At 36.4% G+C, this 27488-nt stretch overlaps 1 protein-coding gene across 2 annotated transcripts in view; it reads right to left on the bottom strand.

Annotated features, from left to right (window-relative positions):
* LOC149795912 (transmembrane 9 superfamily member 2-like) overlaps window positions 1-27488 on the bottom strand; it is a 133516-nt gene that overhangs the window by 82078 nt on the left and 23950 nt on the right. For both annotated transcript variants that reach the window (XM_089965825.1, XM_089965827.1), the window contains exons 6-8: window positions 18711-18856; window positions 12607-12727; window positions 5351-5430 (exon numbers count right to left, since the gene is read on the bottom strand). In XM_089965825.1, coding sequence (XP_089821951.1) covers window positions 5351-5430; window positions 12607-12727; window positions 18711-18856 — 347 coding nt within the window. The remainder of the gene's footprint in view (window positions 1-5350; window positions 5431-12606; window positions 12728-18710; window positions 18857-27488) is intronic.

A 27488-nucleotide genomic window follows, 5' to 3' on the forward strand; every position in this document is an offset into this window, starting at 1 on the left:
ATCATTATTTCTGTTTTTAAAGGCCAACATGCCAAACCACATTTTTTTCCAGCAATAAACGTGGATATATGTATTTTTTCCCTAGTAATGAATTCCCATCACTAGTAAATGGCACTGAATGTATTACATATTATTTGAAAAGTTTGCACATTTTTAATTTTTTTTTTAACCCTGGTAGTGCGGAAGCTATATATTTATGGATAATGTCACCTGGCTGTGTATGCAGGAACCATATATTTATGGTCAAATGTCACCGAGCTCTATGTGCGGATACCATATTTTTATGGCACAGAACAGTGACGTCTACGGATGTCCAATCTAGGCCAATCATTAATCGTGTGCTAATAACAGGGAGATAACATATGTAATTGTCTCAAAGATCATGGCTCTGCATCAGTGTAACAACGCCAGTGAAACAAATATTCAAGCAGACTTATTTGCCCAGGAAAGTCTGTTGTCAACAGTGGATGTTGATGTAAACAATAGGGTGGCTGTTAAGTAGTTACAGTCTCGCAGCTGTCCCATACCCAGTTTTGCGCTGATTAATGTATATATGTATGGGATAGTCCAAATTAGAATAAAGTTTGTTAGGGCTTTCTGTGGAGGTATAAATAGCAATATGCAGAGTTTTCCATATTTTGAAAATTAAATTTCTGCAGGGATATACCACGTGATGATATGAAAGTGCTCTGACATGGCCACCCCATTCAGTAACAACTTTAAAGTTACACTAAATTGAACTTAAACTATATAGTGGCTAAGTTTATCAATGAGTCTGTCATGTGCAGAGCCTTTCCTTGTATTGGGTGATACATTGTATCATCAAAACTGAGAAGTGAAAAAACAAACAAAAATTAAAAACTGTAATGAACATCATTCATTTTGAGCAAATACACTAAGCCTATGGGCACAACTACAGTTAAGAAGGTGGACCAAACTCTAATGGTCTGAAAAGATCAGAAGGGGGATGCCCCCCACAAAACAAAAAAAAATAACTAGCTGAACATTATAAGATGTATTAAAAATGAGATTTAAAACAACTTGAGTTGTAAACAAAGTTATTCAAAAACTATATTTGCTGTCATATAGTAAAGAATGCATTAACTAAAAAAGCTATCAAAGAAATCAAATTCAGTCAGCATATTAATAGACTGTAAAGGAAAGTTATTATATACATAAGATTTAGTAATGTTGCTGGCCAAAAGAAATGTTTATGTAGTCTGAGTCTAGAAATATCCCTAGAAGTCATTAATTCCATGTGTGAAATCCTAACTTTTTAACAGTATTTTTCTATTTTGAAAGAAAAATGTATATGTTTCATTTACATGATGTGGTGAAATAATAGGGTCCACTGCAGTCTATTAACACACCTGCAGATGGATTTTGTGTCAGTTATTACATTTGTCACATGTATAGATAGTTGTATTCATAAAATTTATTCCTGCAACCAACAGTAATTGCTTATAGAGATGTTTACATAAAAATCTGTAAGACACCTGCGTTTCAACAATTTTCAAATGAGATAACTAGTTCTCCATCAGTTTGACTTAATAAACAGTATTCACTCTGCCCTAAAACATGACCAATATAATCGTTCTACATTATGATAATTATTATTTTACCTTCATAATTAAAACAACTTGATAACACTGAGTTCTTTGAACAATGAATGCTGTATTTAGTTGGATAAAAGATTTTGCCAACAATATTTTTTAAAACAGTCTTTTAAATCTTTCAAACACTAACATTACCTTTTGGTTGCTATGGCAACCAATGTAAATTTATAATTATTTATCATTTTCAGTATGATTAGTATTTGTTCTTTGTCAATGAATTATATAAGTGAACAGAATTATGTTTTATGTGAAGAAAATTTGTGAATAATAACTACATAAATACTGCACCATCTAAATATTGTTCCATACTGAAATGTAGATACATGTTTGAAAGTGAAGTAAAGTTTTCATTATCTAGCATAGGCCTAATAGTAATGAACTGAAGTGAGGATATGTAATATGTAGAAACAAATTAACTGTCCATGTATACATTCAGAATAACTACGGTATATTTGATGGAAAAGTATACACTATATTCTATTTTTGGGGGGTCAAAAATTACTTTTCCACCCATTTTCTCTATTCGGTTGCTATGGTAACCATGAACACACATCAATTTCACCAACAGTTTTGGTGTTTGCAATCTGCATGCATATATGCATCACTTTGTACAATTTCACAGCAATCTGATTATAAATACTAGTTTTGTAGTTGTTATGTGGATTTGGCCCAAAAAGTCAGTATTGTTCTGAAACAATTCAGCATACACAGAGAGGGCAGTTAGAAACAAATCAGCCCTGGTTTCAAGGTCATCCCAAAACAACACATCACTACCAGGGTTAAGGTTGAAACAAGATGCAAATCCAATCACCAAAACCACCAAAAACAGCTAAGACAATAGCAACAAAATAGACCACCAAGATGGCAACACCAAAACAGGCTAAGACAGTAATGCCACAAAAGTTCAAGGTCAAATAAACATGCAGCAATTTTAAACTTGTTAAAAACTTTCTAAGCAACAAGTATTGTGTCATATCTTTAAGGGCTGACTACAGTAGCCTGGAACGCTGTATTATTGCGGTACTTAATGTTGTTATTGGTGCATATTAAAACCAATCTGTTATTGCTGTATTGAGACAAATTGTAAAGTTTCTCTGGCATTCCCTCTATCTATTCTAATACAAAAATCTTGGTCAATCCAATCATGTAAATGTAAATTAAACCTCATATGGTGGCTGACCCAGATTACCGTACCATGGGGGAACAACTCTATATTATCACGGTATCTACCATTTTTATGTATGGTAGCATATATAGATTATAATAAACATAAAATTCAACTTAGTGATAAGGTGGAATGTCCACACACCAAAATAAAGGATACAATGACACAATTATACACTTATGTCCGTTAAGTTGACATCCATGATAACAATAGAAATTAAAAATGAAAAAATACATATAACTTAGTCTGCACTTTAAGTGCAATGTGGGCAGAGAAATCTCTCCCTCCCTCCTCTCTCTCTCTTTCTCTCTATGAATCTATGTTTAATATTATTATTAATATTGAAATATTACTGATTTTAAAAATAGTTTAACTATTATTGCTTTCCTATATGTGTAGGATAAATATGATCATAAGCAACATTTTTTGTCAATTTTGGTCTATACTGGCTACCATGGAATTAAATTTCAAGCATAAAGGTGTAAGGACGTGTGTGTCACTATCAGTATATAACTTATAATCATCAAACGATAAACTGAATATATTTCGTAATCAACGCAATTGCATGCTCTTTACAAAAAAGTAGTGTTTATTCTTTTTCATTGTAAACTTATAAAAAAATGTTGACATTTTAGATAAAATTGCATAAAATACATTTGTGTCCTTACTAGCAACAACTTTAACTCTGTAAACAACCGATAAATGGCACATATCCAAAATTAATCCAAAAATCCCATTTGCCATGATAATATAGAGCCCGCAATAATACAGCATTGGAGTATACAGTGAAATAATGATACATTATTATGAACTTGTCAGGCATTGAGCCAGGAACAGAATATAATCTTGACTGTATTTGTTATAAAAAGTTTAGAATGATGGTCCCAAATTAAAAGAACAGTCAGTTATCGAAGCATAGCGTTTTCAGGTTTAATACCTTGTTTTCCGAGCTAAAGGATTCCAAACATAATTTGTAAATTGGAGGCTGCCAATAATAGTTATGTTATATGCATACCATTTGTTTTAATAATTCATCACATTTTATACTTTCAACTAATATTTTTTTATTTAAAGAACTGATCCAAAAGAAATGGCAGAATATCAAAGAGGTGATGATAAACAAGAAAATCTATGAAGAGCTAAAACCTTCAAGAAACCAGGATATAAATGGATGGATTTTCAAAATTAAATGGACAATTTGGCACTAAAGCATATTCTTGATATCTGGACCTTTCAAAAATTGTATCTGTATGTGTTGAACAAATCAAAAATAAAATGTATTCTCATATTCTGTAATATCTGCTTCATTGTTGGTTTTATACCAGGGAGGTATCCGAGAAATCCTTGGACGATATGTCCAAGGACACCTCAGACGATATGTCCTAGGAATCCTTGGATAATATGTTCAAGGAATTCTCAGAATGTTTAAAATCCATAGACATGTCCAAGGATTCCTAGGAAACCTCAGAGCATTGGTTACAAAAATCCTTGGAAGTCCGAGGTCAACCTTGGAAGTTTGACAATAAAAACCTTGGACACTGGTTTAAAATAACTGTATCCTTGGACTATTACTTCAGAAAGTCAGCAACCGATACTCTGAGATTTTTCCTAGGAACATTTGTCCGAGGTTTCCTATGTACAGTCGGGAATGCATGTGAGGTTTTTTGAAGCTGTTGCAGAGGCAAATTTTAAATAATCTATGACATTTGCTCTGTGAATAAACAATACAACCCTTTTTCCATATTTGATAACATTTTAAGCATCTTAGTAACTTGTGCATGCATTTATCACTGGTGGCATTTGAAAGTAAAAATATAAATTTATACAAAATGTACATGTACTTTCATTTTTTAGTACATGACCAATTTAGTTATCTAACATACATGTGAGCAACATCTTCACAGTGTACAAAGTAAAATATACATGTGTGCAACATCTTTACAGCATACACAGTAAAAGACACATGTGTGCAACATCTTTACAGTGTACACAGTAAAAGACACACATGTGCAACATCTTTACAGTGTACACAGTAAAAGTCATTATACAAACATTAATTTTTAATAATTTCCTAAATAACTATCAGAATTAAAAACGAAATACATTGTAATATCTAATCCGATGAGACCAACAAAGCATGTTTTGAAGATCCTTAGTAAATTTGCTTTTAAAATGCCAACATACAGATTTTGGTTGTTCACATACTGAAGCTAAATACCTATTTCATCCTAGGCACCTTTACAAATGATCAAGTCAGTTAATTATCATTCTGAAAAGTAATTATCTCGGGGGGGGGGGGAGCCACCTATTTGTCAACCAAGGTGGTTTTGGAACCAATTTGTAGAATTGTTAATGTGTTATCACAGAGCTAGTACATGGGAAATTACTCCCCTGACTGTCCAATGTGTAAAATGAGAATAAAGTAACTATATTTTCACTCACAGCTGTAAAACATGGTAAATGTATGCAGATCAAAGGCAAATTTAGTGCCACCTACCTAAGCCATGACCATGGTGACTGGTATGTTGAGCTTTCACTAATGTTGGTTTGACAAAGGTAACTGACTCACCTAAACCACTGAATATTGACGTGGGCCATGGATTCCAGGATGTAATCCCAACGGGAAGACCATAAGATGTCTTTACGCTCCTGCATAAATAGGTAACAAATATTATTTTATGGGCATAATTAAGTCATGAAATTCATTCTGACATTAAAAACATGATGATCAATTTTTGGTCAACATGATATGAAATAAAAGGAACTTTTATAGTTCTTAATGTTTTTTGTAAAATACCTACCAATCACATTAACATGAGGAATTACATCTGTTGCCTATGGAATCCAGCCCTCCCATTGAACAGAAGTTTCGTAGTCTAAACTTTGTATAGACAAAGGGAAGTAGCTCTTCCAGATTTCCTCCATTTACACTCACTAAATGGCACTCTGTATAACAGATTTTGACCATTTCTGCTTGAGCAATGCTTGAGATAGGATGCTTGCATTGCGGGGAGGGTTCCGAGGGACTCATAGTAATGTGATTGCTTAAGTTTGTTTTTATGAGAAACATACTTTGCAATAAAATTCCTGTCCTCCATCAAATACTTTAGCCAATCACATTAAAGTTAGGAGAATAAGTAAGAGAGAAAATGCTCAGCATCCATCATCTAGTTAAAAGCACCATGTTGGGTCCAAGAACTCTCAACTTTTAATGCTGTGACCTACTGATAGAAGACACTGCCAAATATAAGTGTGTATACATATGCAATGAACAACACTGTAGGCTTCTGCAATGAACACATAAAGAAAAGTTTTCTCTGCAAACCAGCAAATGTTGATATATCCTACCTAAGGATACAGTTGTGTCAAGAGTGGAATGACCTGGTGACTATCTTGGCAGCAACCAAGGGACCAACAAGATTCAACTTGACATTTTATGAGGCCAGATGATGAAAAATAGAAATAAGAAAAAGTGGTCTCGGCAAGGCAACCAATCAACCCCATTACATCTTTAACTGAGACAATGCATTAAAAGGACAGGCTCACAGAAATGGCACATATTTCAGGATTCCAAATCTTCATCAGACTTAACTGTTCCTGTAAAAAATCAGAATGGATGATTCCCTTTATCAAGGACAATAATGCTGACGGGGTTATGTCCTGTTTCCCTGATTTCTGTTGGATGAAAAGCCTCTAGCGTCCAGAACAGGCAGGCTTTGTCCACTTTAGATAGATTCAGAGAGCTGGGCCCTGTAATCTAGCCTCTCACTTTAGATAGATTCAGAGAGCTGGGCCCTGTAATCTAGCCTCTCACTTTAGATAGATTCAGAGAGCTGGGCCCTGTAATCTAGCCTCTCACTTTAGATAGATTCAGAGAGCTGGGCCCTGTAATCTAGCCTCTCACTTTAGATAGATTCAGAGAGCTGGGTCCTGTAATCTAGCCTCTCACTTTAGATAGATTCAGAGAGCTGGGCCCTGTAATCTAGCCTCTCACTTTAGATAGATTCAGAGAGCTGGGTCCTGTAATCTAGCCTCTCACTTTAGATAGATTCAGAGAGCTGGGCCCTGTAATCTAGCCTCTCACTTTAGATAGATTCAGAGAGCTGGGTCCTGTAATCTAGCCTCTCACTTTAGATAGATTCAGAGAGCTGGGTCCTGTAATCTAGCCTCTCACTTTAGATAGATTCAGAGAGCTGGGCCCTGTAATCTAGCCTCTCACTTTAGATAGATTCAGAGAGCTGGGCCCTGTAATCTAGCCTCTCACTTTAGATAGATTCAGAGAGCTGGGCCCTGTAATCTAGCCTCTCACTTTAGATAGATTCAGAGAGCTGGGTCCTGTAATCTAGCCTCTCACTTTAGATAGATTCAGAGAGCTGGGTCCTGTAATCTAGCCTCTCACTTTAGATAGATTCATAGAGCTGGGCCCTGTAATCTAGCCTCTCACTTTAGATAGATTCAGAGAGCTGGGCCCTGTAATCTAGCCTCTCACTTTAGATAGATTCAGAGAGCTGGGTTCTGTAATCTAGCCTCTCACTTTAGATAGATTCAGAGAGCTGGGCCCTGTAATCTAGCCTCTCACTTTAGATAGATTCATAGAGCTGGGTCCTGTAATCTAGCCTCTCACTTTAGATAGATGCAGAGAGCTGGGTCCTGTAATCTGGCCTCTCACTTTAGATAGATTCAGAGAGCTGGGCCCTGTAATCTAGCCTCTCACTTTAGATAGATTCAGAGAGCTGGGTCCTGTAATCTAGCCTCTCACAGGATCAAGTTATAAGAAGGGCCGTAAAAAAAATTCTAGTTTACAGGAGATGGAGGCATATTCTTAATGATCAAACGTGGTCATATCATTAAAATGACTGAAATGTCTGAAAGAAACTGAAGGTAATTTTGATCTGCAGACATTGCATGGAGCTCACTTTCTCTTGATACTAAAGCCAACATTTTCAGGAAGCATTCTTGTGTAAAAGTTGCTTCAGTGGGAGAGTAGAGAAAGGTTCAAATTTAATAGGATGGCCATATTAAGATTCACAGTAAGTTCCACTTTGGAAACTGGGTCTGATTCTGCAAGCGAGGTCAGCAAGTCTGTGAGATCAAGTTATTGTGACCAATCAAACAGAGGCAACCTAAATTATACTGCAATCTGTGCTCCTACATTTCTGAGTTAACTCTGTGATCAGAACTGTTAGGGGATGTCATAGGCCCAAATTCCCTCCCATAGATAGGGTATTGACAGCCCTTGTGTTTGAGTCCTGGAATGGAGAGATGAAGGTGGGCAGCATCTTGTTCCACCTTGTCACAAACAGGTCTACCATCGGTTAACCCCAGAGATTGCAAACTTGATGGAAGATAGATGGTTTGAGGGATTACTCTATGAGTAGTAGTTCTCCCCCCTAGATAAAGAACTGACCAGGACATTGAGCTGGCCTGGATGTCACACCTGAATGTTTACTGATATTGGGAGCACCAAAGGATTGCCTTCATTTCCAAGAGGTTGATATGAAGGGGTTCTCTCTGGATGTGTCCTTGTGTACTGACCATCATCCGGTCCAGTAGAAAGTGGCCCCCACCCTAAACCTGACAAACCCGCATCTGAGCACATTGTGACCTGAGTTTCAGATCTTCCAAGTGAATTCCTGATGCTAACCATTCTCTGTTATGCCAATGAATCTGGAATTGTCTGATTTCCTTGAGATCTTTATCTGCTGATGGGCAAGAAACTGGTTGCCACTGAAAGAGAAGGACCAGTGACAAAGGGCACATGTAGAAGTAGCTGAGATTTATGAGATCTGATGCTGCACTGAAGAGACTGAAGAGCTGCCATGTTCAATTCTGAAGGAAGGCCTCTTCAATGTTGGTACAATACAGTCTATGCATTTTGGAATAAGACAGATTAGGTTTATATAGGTGAGGAACTCCATGCCTAGATGAATAAATGTTGGGAGGGAACAAGGGATGACTTGTCCATATTTAATATCCACCTAAACATCGAATGAAGGAAAGAAGGTAGTGTATATCGTGGAGAAAAAACCGAACTTATTATCTGCTTTTTGTAGGTTATTGTCCCGGTATCCTGACATCATGGATGAGGATGTTGTCCTGTTTGGCTCATAAGACTGCTGCATTTGTGCTGAAACAGTATTACAGGTGCAGCTGGGTCATTTGTAGGGCTGGAAGGTTGGTTGACCAGTCAGCTAGGTCAGCATAAGACATTATGGTATGGATGAACAATTTTTGAAAGCTGAATTTTCACTATGTCTAATGTGTCAGAACACGAGTCTGTCGACAGCCAGGACTGCAAATATATTATGGTGGTAAGTTTGTTGACAGGGCAGCTGGACAGGACGGTCGACAGCTGGGTTGGCAAATAAATCACTATAACATCCGTGTAACTGTTACATAATAAGAGATGCTGCCAGGATTTTATCTAAAGGGTGAGCTCTCCCTTGCCATAAAAATAATGGGCAAGTAAAACAAAAAGGAGGGGGAGGAAGAAATGGCCCTAGTTCAATATTTAACTATCACTTCAATCAGTCTCTCTCTCTGGTCCACTCTGTTAGACCCATATTGAAATCAAAATCTTTAAAAGATGTCTCCTCTAGTTGTATAAGAATTCATCTGTTGATAGTTTCTAAGCCTAATCTGTTCCTTACTTGAGTATGAATATACTTCTGTGTGAGAACCCCCTTTCACAGTTTGCTGTCTGAAGGGGCACGTAGCTAGCTGAGCCAGCTGGAACAAGTTTGAAATCTGTTCCTTATGGTTGTTATGTACAGCTCACAGGTTTTGTCTTTTGGATATGTCTGCTTCAAAATAAGATTTTACTGTAACATAAGCTATGTCAAAGTTTCCCTTTCTTGAATTAGTACTTTACTGACTACTATGCCCAATTTACTTTTCCATAATAATGTATTAGGTATGCAAGTCCATTACTAATAATAATAATAATAATAATAATGACTTTGTATAGTGCCTAATCTTTAGAATCTCTAAGCGCTTTACAATATTAGACAACACCTAAAACATAAAAAAAACATATACCACTCCCTCGATAACTCGCGAACCCACTTATAACATGGTGTCAAGGGATCCCATTTTTTAAACCCGAAAATACCCCCCAAAATTATCCCTATTTGTTGAATTTGAACAAAATCACAATCAAAATTGGTAAAGGAAACTTTGATGTATCGCTTGTTTTATCGTTGAAAACGGTAGATAGGACCTGGAAATTTTAATCAACACTATGAAATATCAAATTTAAAAATAACTCAAAAACTTTTTTATATTTTCTTTCTGAAAGACATTCCTAGCACACTGCAGTTAACAATATGCAAGGAAATTTTGATCAATGAAAATGTCACTTACGCCGAGTGGAGGCAGAACTTTAACCCTTTACCTCATAGAGCATAGTGGCAAAGTGCAGCATGCTATAAATAGAACATTTGTTACCTAGCCGACCGCATACCCATAGGCTTGCCTGTGATTTGTTAAGCAATGTAGTGGTGTTATGTTTAACAGCAGTTTTAACCATTTTAGGTTTTAGGTAGATAGCTATTATATATGGATAAATTTAAGAGTAAAGTCCGATTGTTATAGCTGTGTAATTATTTTTCACATAAGAATATTTTATGTGCTTTAAAATCAAGAGAGAACTCGTTCACCATCATGTCAGTGAGGCCGCGTGACCGACTGTAGCTGCCATTTCCCATACTCAAAATTTACACGTTAATCTACCATAAAAGCTATCTCCGCGAGTGTTTCTCTGAGAACCTAATTAAGTGCCGACTGTGTTTTGATAACTGACTTGCAGTAGTATTTGTTATATTGTTGCACTGAATTAAAAGCTGGCCTCCCTTATATTATTACATTAATTATGTCTTTTGAATAAAAAAAAATGAGGTGGAATAAAAGAAAAGTTAAAAGGCACAAAAATCGGACTAACTTAAAATCTAGCGGCCTCGGTCCTATGTCGGGTGAACTCTCTTCATTTGATCAATCGAACACTGTAATAAACATTATTGTGTATGTAACAGAAACTACCTTAAATTAACCGACTCTTTCATAACTGTGATCAAAGACAACAAGACAGCAAAGTGAAAAGAATACTTCATAAAATAAAGAGCTTGATTTCACAGATACTGACCAATGTGGGCAAGCAAGTTTCAGAGATTTCTTGAACTAACATTTAGAGATATCCTCAGGGATGATAAGAAATTTCATTATTACTTCCAATAAAATCACGACATTAACACTGTACTAAATGAAAATAAAAAATTGAGTTTCGACGTAGACGTGTCATGAAATAAATGTTGCGTGTTTTTGAAAAAAAAGGAATTTTGTTTGGTGGTGTATCAACAGTTAGTCTAGTTCCCAAATTGTGGACTACTGATTTGGCAAGATACTAATATATACCACTACGGGAACCAGACTCATCAAGAAACAAAAAGCAGTGACATAATACACAGATTTTTCGCGTACACGTGATGGTTGTTCAAACAAGTTGGAATGATCTTTCATATGTTGGATAGTTTGAGAAAAGAAAATGTTATTTAAACAGAATAACGAACAACTTCATCAGAAAAAGCACATTATTAAAAATTATTATCGACGTGATTGTAATATGAGGATTCAGCCACTAAACAGCCCAGTTCCCTAACGCCACCCCCCACCCATGGTTTTCTCGATGTCAAAGTGATTTTTTTAAAGTTTTGGAGGCCCCTCAGTAACTCGTGCCTCGCTTATAGTGCGGTCTATGTTTGTGGACCCCGTTGTGTGCGAGTTATCGAGGGAGAGGTGTATAATGATATTATTACAGAAAACAAACACCATGAAATTAGAAAACATAAAAACATGCTGTAAATATTTAAGGTAGTGAACATTATTAGGTCTTTAAGTTTGTTCTTGCAGTCAAAATAAGTGAGTTTTAAGAGCACTCTTGAATGGGATCACTGTCGCTTTGTGTCTAAGTTCAGTGGGCATTTCATTTCACATTACTGGGCCCTGGTATGCAAAAGAACATTGTCCATATGGCTTCGTTTTCAAAGTGTGAATAATGAGCATATGATTGTCAGAAGAGGAACGTAAGTATCTTACTGGTGTGTACACATGGGTGAGGTTGGATAGGTATGTTGGAGTAGAGTCCGTCGGTGAAATGTAGCACAGAGAAAAAACCTTGTGTTTGACTCTGAATCAAATGGATAGCCAGTATAGGGTACAGAGCAGCGGGGAGGTGTGCTCTGATCATGGTACTCTAAGTATGATCTGAGCAGCTGTGTTTTGGAACTTTTGAAGTTTCTGGAACTGATATTGAGATGAACCAGACAGAATTGATTTGCAATAGTCCAGTCTTGAAAGTACTAATGAACACTAAAGTGTTTTAGTGGTATCAACTGAAAAATATCTGTGAATGGAGCTGATGCGTCTCAGCTCAAGATAAGCAGCCTTGCATATGTTCATGACATGTTGGTGCAACGGCAGAGTACTGTCCAGAGTGACACCTAGATACTATGTATTCCTCTTTTTCCCCACAAAAGCAGGGGACAAAAACAAGAGGCCCATGTGGGATGGAGATCACTCACCTATCAGACATCTGTCTAAAATATCTCAGGACATAAGATGAAGGCACGCACTTGATGAGGGGCCATATCAAAGCTCTACTTGTCCCTACAACACATTTAACTAACAAAAGTGGATAATGGCTGAAGTTACGCAATGGAAAATTCACAAGGACATCCCTTTTCTGATATAACATATAAATGAACACATTAGTTTTTTTACGATAAATTCTAGGAACTACATAGGAATTTTCAGAACAAACCCTGTACTTACCTCCCAATAAACAGAATAGGTGTAACTAAACTTGATGTTATCCTTCAGATCCACACCTGGTATCCCCAAAGGTTTGGTTTCAACACATGCTTTATCTGCTGACAGGCCTTTATTGTCAATACTGAAAGTTCAATTGTAAATATGTACATAATAAACCTGCTGTTATGGAATGCGTTGTCACCCATATGATTTACACTACAACGTTATTACTTGACTAATTGTAATGGTGGCATCAACACTATTATAGTTCAGTTATAAAATCTTAAATGAGATATATCTTCCACATGACTTGTACCTGCACTGTTTTAAACTGAATTTTTTTTATAAACCATAATTAATTAAAGTATCCAGACATTAAGATAAAATTCATTTTCTTTGTGTTCAGATAATTTAAGCGCTAATGAAAATGATTATTTTCCCTGAAATCTTGTCCAGATAATTAACATCTCTCTTACTAAAACTGAGCACTGATGCGCCTGGTAAGTTCAATGCAGCTTTGAATTGGGCCAGGTAAACTAGGTTGCAATATGTCCTAGTTTCATAATAAAGAACAGTTGCGTGATAATAGTTCAGTTCTGGTTGCAGTAGCGGTATATGCTTTATTTTAGTTTAGCAAAACTATGTCAGTCTATTCATGTATATACACTGCCAATGGTAATACGTGAAAATGTGTACAGATTATCTCTAGTAACTGTCTCTACATGCAAATGATGTCATGACTTTAATTTCCATAATGCTGAGCAAATTCAAATGGCAGATATAATTTTGTTTAATCTGTTTGAATGGACATAGAGTTTCCATAAAATTAATGACTAAAGTCTAAAAGGTCTCAATCATCAATTACGGTTGATCTCTATACATGATGACAATTCAGTATTTATAACGTCTATATCCTGGAGTTGAATCGCACCATAGCACATTGATGGCTGTATGGTACCAATTAAAAGTTCCAAAAATGTAAAAATGAAGAATTGCACAAATAAATGTAAACAGTGAAAGATAAACCACAATAGATCAGGATGTAAAATGTTGTTGTTGTTGTAGGGATTAATGCCATTTTTCAGCACACGATAGGCTATACATGGCGGCCAGTATTAATGGTGGAGGAAGAACCCGAGAATACCCCGGAAAGAACCACCGACCCTCGAGAAGCTACTGGCAAGCTTTCTCACATACCCACATTGGCTGAATCCGAGACTCGAACCTACGCAGACAGAGGTGAGATGGCAGTGATCCGTAACGGAGAGCGCTTTAGACCACTCAGCCACTCGGGGCCCCCGGATGTAAAATGTACATAAAATAAAATATAAAGGTGTACAAGGCTCCCTCGATGGAACAGACACTCTACTGTCCCTTTCTTCTTTTTAACTGCTGAGTGTTGAAACCATTTCACACATTTATGAACTATTAGCTTTTCAATCAGCCACCAAAGCAGCCATATTGAATGTAAGATTGGTACCATTTTAATTTCAGACAAACTAGACTCCATTAAAAGACTTGGTGAAAACCCTGTTGATATCACCATCCATTCAAAAGAATCTGATACAAGATTTTTAATATGATCATTATGGCAGCCACATCTGAGGTCAAATTAGGCTCTATTTTTATTTAGGACAAACTTGTGATTATAATTAGTCTTCTGGTGAAAGCCCCATGTCAATATGATTCTCCATTTGGAAGTAGCAATAACAAGTTTTCAAGATGGCTGCATGGTGGCCATATTGGATGTAAGATAATCACCATTTTCGTATGGTACCAACTAGACATCATACAATGTCATTAACTTTGCATTCAGGGGGAGTAGCAATAATAAGATTTACAGGATGGCTGCCATGGTGGCCATACTAGATGTAAGATGAGCACCATTATCATTCAGGACCAAGTAGACATCATTAAAAAGTCCTTTAGTAAAAATCCCATCCTGATATAACCATCCACTCTGGAGATTCCGCAATAGGATTTTTGGGATGGCCATTGTGGCTGCCATACTGGATGTCTGAGTGGAATGGTTTTCAATTATGCCCATCTTAAAGACGTCTTCTAGTGAAAACCCCATATCAGTATGACTTTCCACCTAGAAGATTTGCTCAGAGAATCCAGCAGAGAAGTTTGAACACCAGGACCATCCAGCCTTTAGTGGGTGTAGTGATGAACCACTAATGACACCTGCATTACCTTCAAGCCTCCTACTGAATTTATATTTGAACTGTATCAACTGCAACGTTGTGTGACAAATAATATTAAAAATGGGGATATTCTGGGCTTATGGAAATTGGAGTCCAGGCTTGTGGAATTTCAGTCAGGGCTTGTGATTTCATTTTTAAAGCCACGAGCCCTGGACCTGTGCTTAAAAATTCTTTTCTTTTCTTTTGAGCACTGCTATAACTAGGGGGCTAGAAAGCTCTCTTGATAGTTAATGCAATCAGTCTGGAAATATCAGCTAAACCGTTAATGGGGAGGAAAAGATGCTTCCTACCCTCCCTTCCCTCATTACAGCCTGCAAATGTAAAAATTTACATCCCTAACATAGGAGTCCATCTTGGTCATCCCCTGATACAGCTGAGACTGGGGATCTCAACTGGGAGTGGAGCAAGTGAAGGAAGTTGGGATTTTTGCTAAAAATACTGGGAGTGGAGCAAATTAAGAAGCTGGGCGGTGGTGGTGTGTGCTTGAAAACCAGGTTGGCAAAGGACAGAAACTTAATCGTAATTCCCAGTGAACCTGATACACCCATACTCTATGGACGGGGCATGAAGTTTGCTGCTTTGTCTTGCAGACTGTAAGGCAAGCAAGAAGGCAAAAGAAAGCCTCACCCAAAGATTCATAAGCAGGGGGTTATTTAGAGACCACAAAACACAACAGTGATTCCACTTACTAGGCATTCAAGTTACATACAACCCTATTTAGACTACTGTAATACAGTATGGGATAATTCAAATAATAAAAGCATAGCAAAGGTGGCAGATCTTCAAAACAGAGCATTACGGCTAATATCAATCCAGAAAGAAAGGAAGGAAAATTTAGCTGGTAAGCTAAAAATATTACCTATTAAAGACTGAATCTGTTTGAGAAAAGCCAAATTAATGTACAGGATATCCCATAATAGTGCTCCTGAATATTTACAATCACTATTCCAGCATAGTCTACCTGGTAATAATCCCCACTTGCGATCCATGTCTACCAAACAGCATAAAATTCCCAAATCAAATAAGGAGTTATTTAAAAAAAGTTTCCAATACTCTTTAACTCTTGTTCTCGAATAGTATTCCAGTTGAGATTAGAAATGCCCACTCAACTTCCTTCTTCCAAACCCAATATATCCAGTGGCTTCAGAGATGCAGCTAAAATAAATAAATTCCTTTGTATGAGGGCCTCAAGGTAGATTAGTTCTTAGCTAATTGTCTTACCCTCTTTAAATGAGGTTATTATTATTATTATTATTATTAAGAGCAAAACACCAGTTTCTAAAATTTGAAATACCTGATCAGGTCTGCTAAGTGAGAATCTGTTCTGATGGTAGGGCCTTTTGAAAATTTGAGATGTTGGGAAGGGTTGCTTTGGTATAACGTAAATTATGCTGTTTTTACAGAGCTTGGCAGTGGGGTGCAACCTCATGACGTGTAAACGGGGCATGTGGCATTAATGATTAACTTGGTAGAATACTGCATAATGTCGGACATTAAAAAAAATTAAAACACTTGAGGAAAATCTTTTTGAACATAACATGCAAAACATATTCAATGTTTTTCATTGCATCGCTGGCACACAAACCATGTGCTTGCTTCCTTCTTTGGATGAAAAGTTTCATGCCATTCATCTTTCATTCTCCTATTCACAATGGTTAAAGCTTGTCGTCTGATTTTATTAATTATCAGGAACGTAATCAGTAACAATTTACCCAGACAAACTTGGATAATTGACTGTTGTACTATTAACAACCAATCAGCAAAACTTGGATGAATTTTTTTTCTTGATTAAATGTTATCCAAAACTTCCAGATGAAAATTACTGATTGCTGTCAACTTTTACAATAGTGGCTAGGTAATAAACTCGGTCAAGAAAAGAGGATGTTGGTTCTATCTTAACAGAGTAATACACTTTTTTTTCAATAAAAGCTTTCATTGTTACAACATTCAATCCAGTTTGTAATGGATCATGCCTTTAGACTGACCCCATCCAAAAAAGTCAACACTAACAATGATTTTATAATATGTATTTCCTGCTGGGAGTAAATAATTACCTTCCGAGGAGGTACAAGGCACCAAATAAATTTGCCTTTAAAAAATATGTATAAACAAATTCTAAACAAATACATCTGCTACTGAAACAGTTGGTACTGAATGCCTACATCACTTTTATGACTTGTCCTATAATAGTTTATACCTTAGTCGGCTTTGTTGATGGAAGCATGATCTATTGAATTGGGAGCCATAATGGCTGAGGCTTAAGACAGTTTGACACCTGTCACATGAATGTTATGAATATTTGATTTAATTTATATTTGATTTAATTTAATTGTTTGTTTGTTAGTTTTAATTTTTTTTATTCCATTACATGCTATTGTAATGTAACTTTATTTACTGGATTTGACATTTTCCAGAAATTCATTTTCCATAAAATTAATTCAGTTCAGTTTGACCTGACTGTTCTTCACAAACACTGATAACAGAAACTTTGTATTTAATGCTGACTTAGTTCCTGGCATTCAGAATCAGTAAGAGTTGAAGTAAATAACATTTTTTAAATATTTTTTTATATTCTTTCTTAGTGCGAGATTCATAAAGTGGAATCGCGGCCATACTTGGAGTACATGACAAAAACATGTATCAATTAGGTTTTTCCTGAGGATTGACCTGCGTCCATGCATCTGTTTTGCACTGTAGCCAGTTTTAATATTGATGTTTTGAGAAAGAATGGTCATTCTGTGCCTTAACACCAGAGAACCCCAAGTGTTTTATGCTGTGACCAATTTTTTTTAGGGGCTAATTATTTTGTTTCATTTCAAAGTATTTGGATTCCAAGAGATTATTTTTCACTGGAAATACTAGTGCTCTAAATTAATTCTTGGACAAGGACAGTTATAGAAATTTACAAAGAATTGAAACACTGGAATATTATTTCTGTGATTCAAAAAAGAATTGTTGACACATCAGTACAACATTGATGACAGCATACGTCAACGCCTTCCATTCTAGATTTCATCAGGATTCAAACTCAGCTTCATTAGGACTTTTTTATTACTAGGACTTCTATTTTTAATTCTTGGATTATTCTTGGATTATGTTTGGATTTGATTCGTAAAACTGTAAGTTTTTTCTCTCAATTTTACCTAGTCTTTCTAGAAAAATTATTTGTTAAATTTTACAAAGCTTGTTGTCTTCACTCTTTTCTAGTTGCATTTTGTAAGAGCCTAAATGTAGCAATCTGCATTCAATGCCTGATTTTTTTTTAAAAGGTTTGAAATTATTAGATTTGACAGCTGTGGGGTTAAAGATAAGAAAAAGAATATGATGTTCATAACTGTTTATGTTATAATGAACTGAAGAAAATTCAAGGGATAATAGATAGGAGAAAGGATGAATGGATTTTAAGAATAATCTATATATAACAAATGCAGTGTATCAGAGTAACTTGAATGACCACACAATTTTGCACATTGTGTACACATGTTCTTCACAGAATTTCTGACTTGAATGACCACACAATTTTGCACATTGTGTACACATGTTCTTCATAGAATTTCTGACTTGAATGACCACACAATTTTGCACATTGTGTACACATGTTCTTTATAGAATTTCTGATCATCTTCAATGAAATTATGGGCTGTTCCAATTAAACATACATGGTATCCAGGGAAGGCAGTTTTTTAAAAGTATATAACAAGCTGCTCTGATTACTAAAAGAGTTTGGCTAAAATTACAATTATATACTAAACTGCATTTATGGGCAGCTACTCAATGAAAGTCCTTTCCATGGGTCACAAGTATATTTTGCTGAAAAGCTCTCAGAAACAAGGTCCTAAATGTTGTTCTTGACTAAGTGTCCATTGTATGGATGTGTCTACTGAGAAATGTTTTGTTGTGACAAATGCTTATACATACCTTCTAGGGCTGACCTTGATGGAGATAATTTTGCCGCAATCATTGTCATATGGCTCACACCAGTCCATTAGTGATCCACTGCGATAGCCGACTATGACATCCACATGATTAAATAAGTAGTAAGTGTCCGGCTGGTTGAAGTCGACCTAAAGACAAAATATTAATTTAACTCCAAATTCATCATGCCACTTATAGGCAAGAGACTAGCATTAACCTATTAGAACTACTGGTGCAAGTCTATTCAGGGATACCCGCTTGCAATGGTCTGGTTATTTTCTCAACAGTCATCTCAAAAACAATGGTCACCTGAGTATTTCATCTATCAGCCTGACACTCACACACATGCAAAGAAACTGCAGAGAGGACAGAAAAGTTCAGATGACACAGTCTGTTAATGTTGGTGTCACACTTATCTGTTTTCCAAGAACATACACATATAATTTTGTTTTCAGATGAATGCATACAATATCTTAGCAAGTACTATTAATAAAGAATAGAATATATGTACAGTGATTGTGGTTATTTTTTTTAAATTTGTTCTGAAACTAAATCTTGGAAACTGGTCTTTTTGTACAAACCTGTTATGAGAGACCACCTGTCTTGAGATACCATTTCTTGTTGGCAGAAAGGGCATTTCTCATAACAGGTTTAACTGTATATTAAGTAAAAGATAGAAGAAAAAAGCATATAATTATTGTGCTACTACAGCCAATGGCACTTACTCATTCGGGTGAGGCAAACAACAATAAAACTAGTTATAATTATGTACTACTTTCCTGCTACTATTGCACTGCTTACCCTTTACTGATGTCATGTTCCCAATCCAACCTAAAGATTACCTTTTCCAATTAGCAGTTGCAGACCTATAACTCAAAAGAACATGATCGCAGCCTGATTCATTATACAGAATACCTTGAGTGCATGGCGTGATGCTGGAATCTTTGCAACAGCAGGAGGTAAATATTACATAATTAAAATTAGTTTCATCACCCATCCACCCACCGAAAAATCTACATATTAACAGTGTATGTACTACCTGCTACTACTGCATTTCTAAATTTACAAATCTGGAAGGTGGCTGATGGCTCCAAACAAAAACTATTTACAAATCTGGAGGGTGGCTGATGGCTCCAAACAAAAACTATTTACAAATCTGGAGGGTGGCTGATGGCTCCAAACAAAAACTATTTACAAATCTGTAGGGTGGCTGATGGCTCCAAACAAAAACTATTTACAAATCTGGAGGGTGGCTGATGGCTCCAAACAAAAACTATTTACAAATCTGGAGGGTGGCTGATGGCTCCTAATAAAAACTACAGTGTAACCCCACTATTACACAGTAGTTGGGAGCCATAAAACCTGACCGCGTTATATACCGAACCGTGTTATATGCAACCAAGTCAGTTAGCTGAAGAAAATAAACCCCCTCCCCCCCAAAAAAAATTCTGGGGTGTGTGTGGGTAATAAACGCGGGCGGTAAAATACGTGCTTTGTCGGTACAGTTACCATCTTGAACTGATGCATATTAAATGAGAAATACACCTGTTGTGAAAACAGAGAAGACATAATAATATAATGGTTCACTTTATCTAGAGAACCATGAATTGGTACATATACGTGAATCCTGTTTATATATAAATGTCTAATGTATAGCATGAATAGTATCAAGACCGTGTACTCACCTGTGAACCTGATGATATACATTGAATCCACAATACAAGTGATTCCATCGAAAATTTGCACACACAGCTTTAAAATATTCATTAATTTTGTAACAGGTCATATTGGTCTGATTTCAGAGGAAAAACACAGCACAATCATGTAACAAATGATGAAGCACATTTACTTTAAGGTATGTTCCAAGTTGGTAAAAGTTAGTTTGCGTTTTAAGCTGCCGTTGGCATAAACTTTTTCCCTATAAAAAGAAAACTTTCACAGCACAGGTAATGTGTTCCAGTCACAATGGAAAATGCAAAAATCCATCAAATTCCATCACTTTTATTTAAGTCTGGTACTGACTTCCTTTGAAGAAAAGTTCTTTGCTGTTATTGAAAGACTAGTCGGCTTTCTTTGATGAAGGCTGCATGCGCTATTGAAGTCACCGCAAAAGGACAGCTTTCGAGAACCAAACGAATGCCCATTTCTTATTGTGGCGGCAACATCAAATGATTGTATTGCATGATTGAGACTGGTATTTTTTTCATTTGCTGAGCACATTTTCATAACAGTCTGTGCTTCAATGGTAATCTGTTTCCTTTGAAATTTCAGCAAACTATTTTATCTGGGTACATTTTTAAAAAAGAATTGGCCATCACTTAGACTATTCTAGTTACTGTCCCTCCATGCCTACTGAATAAACCAAAAGTAAGATTTTTTTTTTTACATTTGTGGTAGCAGTGTGATGCTGACTTCCATGCATGCGTCTGAAAACGAACAACGGGTCAATGGACGATAGAGACACAGGTGCTCTGATGACAGGGATTATTACAGAAAACATGAGCGTTCGGAAGAATTTAATTCTGAGTGAAATGAGGAGGAATTTTACTTACCATCCACATATAAATGTCAGTCTTTGTAAATATATTAATTACTAGCGAGCAACCGAAAATCCGATAAAAGATAGATTACGAAACAATGCCTCGTCCAGTTGATCTCCATTACCAGAAATGTCAACAACAAAAAATCGGATATTTCACAACATACAGAACTCATGCTAGATGTCAAGATAAAAGGATTATGATATAACAATGCACTGTTTGGATGGTTTGTCAGAATGGACAAAGAATTTGTGTAACAATTGATAAATTTCAGTGCATTTTATATCAAGTTTGTGGCTTTCCTTCATGGGGTCTCTGAATTTCTGCACTCCAAACCAATGGTTGTATATAAAAGTTTAAACAGCCAACAATGTCGCCAACAAATAAGAAAGCTACATGGTATGTTTTGCAGCCAATAAGGAAAAACAATCCAAGTTTGTGACATTGGCAAAGACCTAGTTGATGCCAAAATAAACTTTTTATGCGTTTTTTATTCTTCTTACTTTTAAGAAGGAAAAAAAATACTGTTTGTGTGCTAGAAAAATACATACAAAATTTCAGGAGCCAAGCCACAGTCGTCTTGTATTATTCATACACGATCTCTTCCCCAAAATGATAAGCAACTTTTTACGTTTTTTTCGTACTTTTTAAGATTTTTTTTTTGTGCACAAGAAAAATACAAGTATATGAAATTTCGGGAGCCATGCCACAACCACGTTATATTCGAATTCGCGTTACAATGGAGCGCGTTATAGTGGGGTCACACTGTATTTACAAATGTGGAGGGTGGCTGATGGCTCCAGACAAAATCTATTTACAAATCTGGAGGGTGGCTGATGGCTCAAAAAAAAACTATTGCAAGAAAACAAATGCAACTGCCCTTACAGTCATACAGTATAGATCAAGCAATGTTTTGAAAGCCCAGGTACTGAAGTGAGGGGTGGAGACACCCTCCCACACCTGTCCTAACAGAGTTGCTACAGTGGCTCACAGAGAATAACTCTGCACAACATGCTATCTCACCGAGTAACTGCAGATAAAATGAGCATGGTTTACTGTTTATGATCCCTGCAAGCATGTTTAAACTAGGCTGACAGAGAGAGAAAGGAAGATGGAGATAGGCACCAATTTATCTACATCATTATTACTTTCAGGAGCTATTTGCTTACTTTCTAATACTAGAAGAAGAAAAAAAAAATATTTCTAAACTTTTCCTAAGTCTACTGAAGTTAATGTAATAGACATAAAGTCAGATCAAAGTTTATATAATATTAACATAATGACAATGCCTCTCAAACTGTATTAATACTACATTTTATGCAACAAATCTTATTTTTTTCTCTCAATACTATGTTATTGGAATGTACAGACTCACTCATTTCCTTATTTCTGTTGCAGTTTGCATGAAATCCTTTGTCAATTATCTTTCTTCCTGCTTCACTGTTAGAGCTCTATAGAAATCACAATCTTTTAAAGATGTCACATCTCATTTTATAAATATTAATTTGCTGATTGTTTCTGAGTCTTATCTGCGTCTAATATCTGTGTCTAATATGTGCCTTACCTGTGTCTAATCTATGCCTTATATGTCCCTTACCTGTATCTAATTTGTGTCTAATATGTGCCTTATCTGTGTCTAATATGTGCCTTATCTGTGCCTAATCTGTGCCTTATCTGTGTCTAATCTGTGCCTTATCTGTGTCTAATCAGTGCCTTATATGTATATGAATATTGTTCTGTGCTGAAATCCACTTTTCAGTCTGCTGTCTGAGGGGACCTATACACAGCTACCTTAGCCAGCTTGAACAAGATGGGAAACTTTATTACGGTTGTAATGTATAATTTTTCACTACTCTCTGTATCATCCTTTGGATATTTCTGCTCCAATATATGATCTTTTTTAGCATAAGCTATCCAAGTTTCACTTTCGTAAATCAGCGTTTCACCGACTATTATACCAAAATCCTTATCTGCTACATAATGCTATACACCTCTCCCTCGTTGACACGCATACTTTGGGGGTCCAAAAACATAGACCGCACTATAAGTGAGGTCACGAGTTACCGAGGGACCTCCAACAAATCCGCTATAACCATGGGTTCAGGGTGGGTGGAAACTGGGCTGTTTAAGGACTGAATCCTCATGATATAATCGCATCAAGAATTGTCAATAAAGTACTTTTCTGATGAAGTTGTTTGTTATTTTGTATAAATTACATTTGTTTTCAAAATGTCCAACATCTGTAAGATCGATAACAAGATTCCAACTGGTTTCAGCAACCAACATGGTATGCAAAAATATTTGCGTATTAAGTAACGGCTTTAAGTTTTGTTGATTAGTCTGGTTTCAGAGTGGTATATAATAGTATTTTCTTAAAGAAGGAGTCTACAACAACTGTTGTTACCAAACAAGATTCTTTTCATAAAACGCAACATTTTATTTCTTAAGACAATCAATCATCTATGTCAAAACTCAATTTCTGCATTTTCAATTAGTAAAATATTGGTGCCGTGATTTTGCTGTAAGTAATAGTGAAACTTCTTATAATCTTGAGGATATCTCTACATGCAAATTCAGGAATCATCTGAAATTCTTCTTCCCCAATGGTCTGTATCCATAACAATGCTCTTTATTTTACGAAGTACTCATTTCGCTTGGTTGTCTTGCAATCTTTAATCAGTTATGACTGAGCAAGTTAATTCAAGGTAGTTTAATTAGATTATGTACAAAACAACATTTGTAGCAGTGTTTGATTGATCAAATGAAATGAATTACCTGACATACGACTGAGGTTCCTGGTTCTTAAGCATATAGGATTTGTATGCCTTTTTACCTTTCTTGTATTCCACCTCCTTTATTTGATTCAAAGGATGTAATTAACGTGATATTAGAAAAAGAGGCCTGCTTTTTATTTAGTGCAACAATACAACAAATGCTTCTGCTAGTCTGATATCAAAACATGGTCGGCACTTAATTAGGTTCTCTTATGCTTGCGGACATAGCTGTTATGTTAGATTGATACATTTTACATTTAATTACAAGAGGACACATTGCATTTATGATGATTACACTTTAAAGGAACTTAAAAATAGAACACAAATTTCCATTGATAAAAAATATTTTAGTTGATATTTATTAGAACCACTGACCCACAAGAAGCTACTGGCAGGCTTTCCCATGCTAGCCAAGGCTTGGACTCAAACCCATGCAGACAGAGGTGAGATAGTAGTGATCCGGAATGGTGAGTGCTTTAAACCACTTGGCCACTCAGGGCCCTTTATTATGAAGTAAGTTAACTCCCAAAAGCCAACTCTGGATTCTTTTACAGATCTTTTCTTATACAAAGGCTGACCAAGGGAGGTTAATTTAGGTTTTCTTTCTATCAGTATTCATATGAATTTTTTAAATACATGGAAACAAAGGAACAGTTGGGGTTCTGTGACACTCTAAGCTGAAACCAGTGACTGGAGTTAACAATGGCGGGGGGGTAAAAATGACACATTTTGCTGTCTGGTGGACTTTTGACCCTGGGAATTTTTTTTTGCACAAAATCAGGGATCATTGAGTGCAGAAGTCAAAAAGATTTAAGTGATTGTTTAATCCTGAAAGCCTCTCCAGACTGGAAAGAATCTTTCTGTTTTTAGTCCCACAAGGTTTGGGGTTTGGGGCACAAACCGGGGGGGGGGGGGGGGGGAGGGGATTCAACATTATTTATTGCCCTATCAAATGTCCTGACTTCTTTTCCAACACCTAACCCAATAAGTGAGAAGTTAAAAGAACTGAATGGAAGGAGAAGACCTGCCTCAACAGCCTCTTTTGAAAACTCAATCAAGTCCACCTGAATGCAAATGGCATTTGTCAAACTGAAAATGCTCCCAATGCTGCCATCCTTGGCATCACACTCTTGAGAGGAACAGCATTTCCCTTAACCCTAATTTGTGCATCAAAGAGCTGCACATTTTTATCTGACCCTCAATTATGACATTAAGGTTTGTTTTTCACACAATCTGACCTCCAGTTCTGACACCATGAAGATGTTTGACTCTCAATCTTGCACCTCTAGAGGAAACACTGGAGCAAGACAGCAAATTAGTGTTTGCATCATTTTGAAAGTCCTTACAGAGGTTAATAGGCCTAATTCTACTAGCTGTCCTCCTTTTTGTTGGACAAGGCCTCAGATGACTACAAAGGTTCTGGCATGTCATGTATGCCACACCTTGAAACCAAGACAGGGACATATATGTCATGGGGGAGAAAAAAGAAGATTCATTGTCAAGTAAGGCTAAGCCCCATTTCTTATTCGCACAGGGAGTGGACAGTTACACAGAGATGGGTGGTGGTAGGGTGCAACAGCTAATGACCAAATCCCTCTCAACAGACTGACAGTCAAAGCTTAGTGTCTGGTTGCCTTTATGGTATAGTACTGCGATGAAACCTCAGTGAGTTACTGATGTGGGACACCTGGTGACTCAAGACCAATCTGGCAACATAGACTAACAGATGAATATGCCTGAGGTAATATCAGTGATATTGCTGCTTTCTCTCATCATCAGTGAAATGCAACTTGCCTATACTGATCACCAGAACTATACCTATCACAACTCATAACTGCCAGGACTTGCTCTTTGATAGTCTTTCTCCCTTGGGAGGGGCCAAGGATCTGTCCTTAACTGACAACGATACTGGACCAAGCAATAGCGATCCTCGGTAATGTGGCAATCTCATGATTTCTCCCTGAGTCTCTCCCACCCAGAGGAGTTGAATTTCCTAAACTGGGAAAGGATCCAGACACCATCTGGGCACAAAGTAGGTCATCATGCAATGACAAGAAGGAATTGGGACCTTTCTTCCTCCATCTTTAAGTGTACTATTAACCAAGTCTCTTACCTGATCTGTATAGAGACAATATGTAGGTTATCTGTCTGTGTGTGTAAAACCAGTGTACAACAGGCAAGTGGCACATGTACCCTATGGGGTATTCCTGTACTCACCCACACCCTGCGGCATATTAAACTCTAACAAGAACAATTTACAAGAAGCAAGATGACCAGAAACTAAAAGAACATTCAGTAATACTTACCTGAACACCAGTTACTAAGTGGTCACCAATTAACAAAAGCATTTGTCTGTTTAGAAAGATGCAAAAGAAACATTTCATAATTAGCAAAAGGGACACAAAAACATTCAAATAATTCAAGGATGGGAGAAAAACACTCAACATAAAAACTAACATTGGCCAAAAGGATACAGAAAAACAGCAATGGAGAATTTGTCATGAGAACTTGGCTGAAATCCATCGAAAATTAGGAAGATATTCTGTATGTTGGCTATGAAAAAAGAATCAGACAGAACATATTCTTTTCAATTCTAGACCTCCAATTATATATACATTTAGCATGGACAGAGATGTGGCACCTTGTAAAAGGCAAGCAATGCAATTAATAGGTGATGTAGTACTGCTGTTAAAATAATCATTCTTGAAAGGTAAAAAATATCAGTTTCTTTTATTAATTTGTAACAGACAGAAAAATAGTAATGTTACTGTTGCAACTTTTAGTTATTTAGTCTCGATTTTAAAACTAGTTTTCTTCATAAGATAATCAACATGATTCTATACTGTAAATCAAAGCATGTAATCATCAAGCAATCAGAGGCTTTCAGCTGCAGGAATTCTTTGGTTTCTCACAGCTGCATGGTTTAATCATACTGGTTGTTGTTGTTGTTGAAGGGTTTAACGCCATTTTTCAGCACAATATAGGCTATACATGGTGGCCAGTATTAATGGTGGAGGAAGAACCCAGAAAAACCCCGGAAAGAACAACCGACCCACGAGAAGCTACTGGCAAGCTTTCTCACATAACCACATTAGCCAAATCCGAGACTCGAACCGACATAGACAGAGGTGAGATGGCAGTGATCTGTAACAGTGAGTGTTTTAGACCACTCTGCCACTCAGGGCCCTTTCTGCAAATGTAAGATTTATGTAACACTTTTTCAGGCACTGTCAGTATTATTCTCAACAATAGAGACAGCAGTGGCATTAGCATTGTTAGTGCAGTATTATCCACAGCACTGGTTGTAGTATCAGATGAATAACAATTGAAGATTTACAAGTAAATATCTTTTAAAAACAAATAAACAAATGCAATTATATATTTTAGGGCTAATGTATCAAAAGTAATAGCAAACTCATGCAAAAATAGTTTTTTGTACATATATATGTATGTTTTGCTGACATGTT

Source organism: Sinohyriopsis cumingii, chromosome 7, assembly GCF_028554795.1.
Source record: "Sinohyriopsis cumingii isolate HCF-2022 chromosome 7, ASM2855479v2, whole genome shotgun sequence".
NCBI lineage: Eukaryota > Metazoa > Mollusca > Bivalvia > Unionida > Unionidae > Sinohyriopsis > Sinohyriopsis cumingii.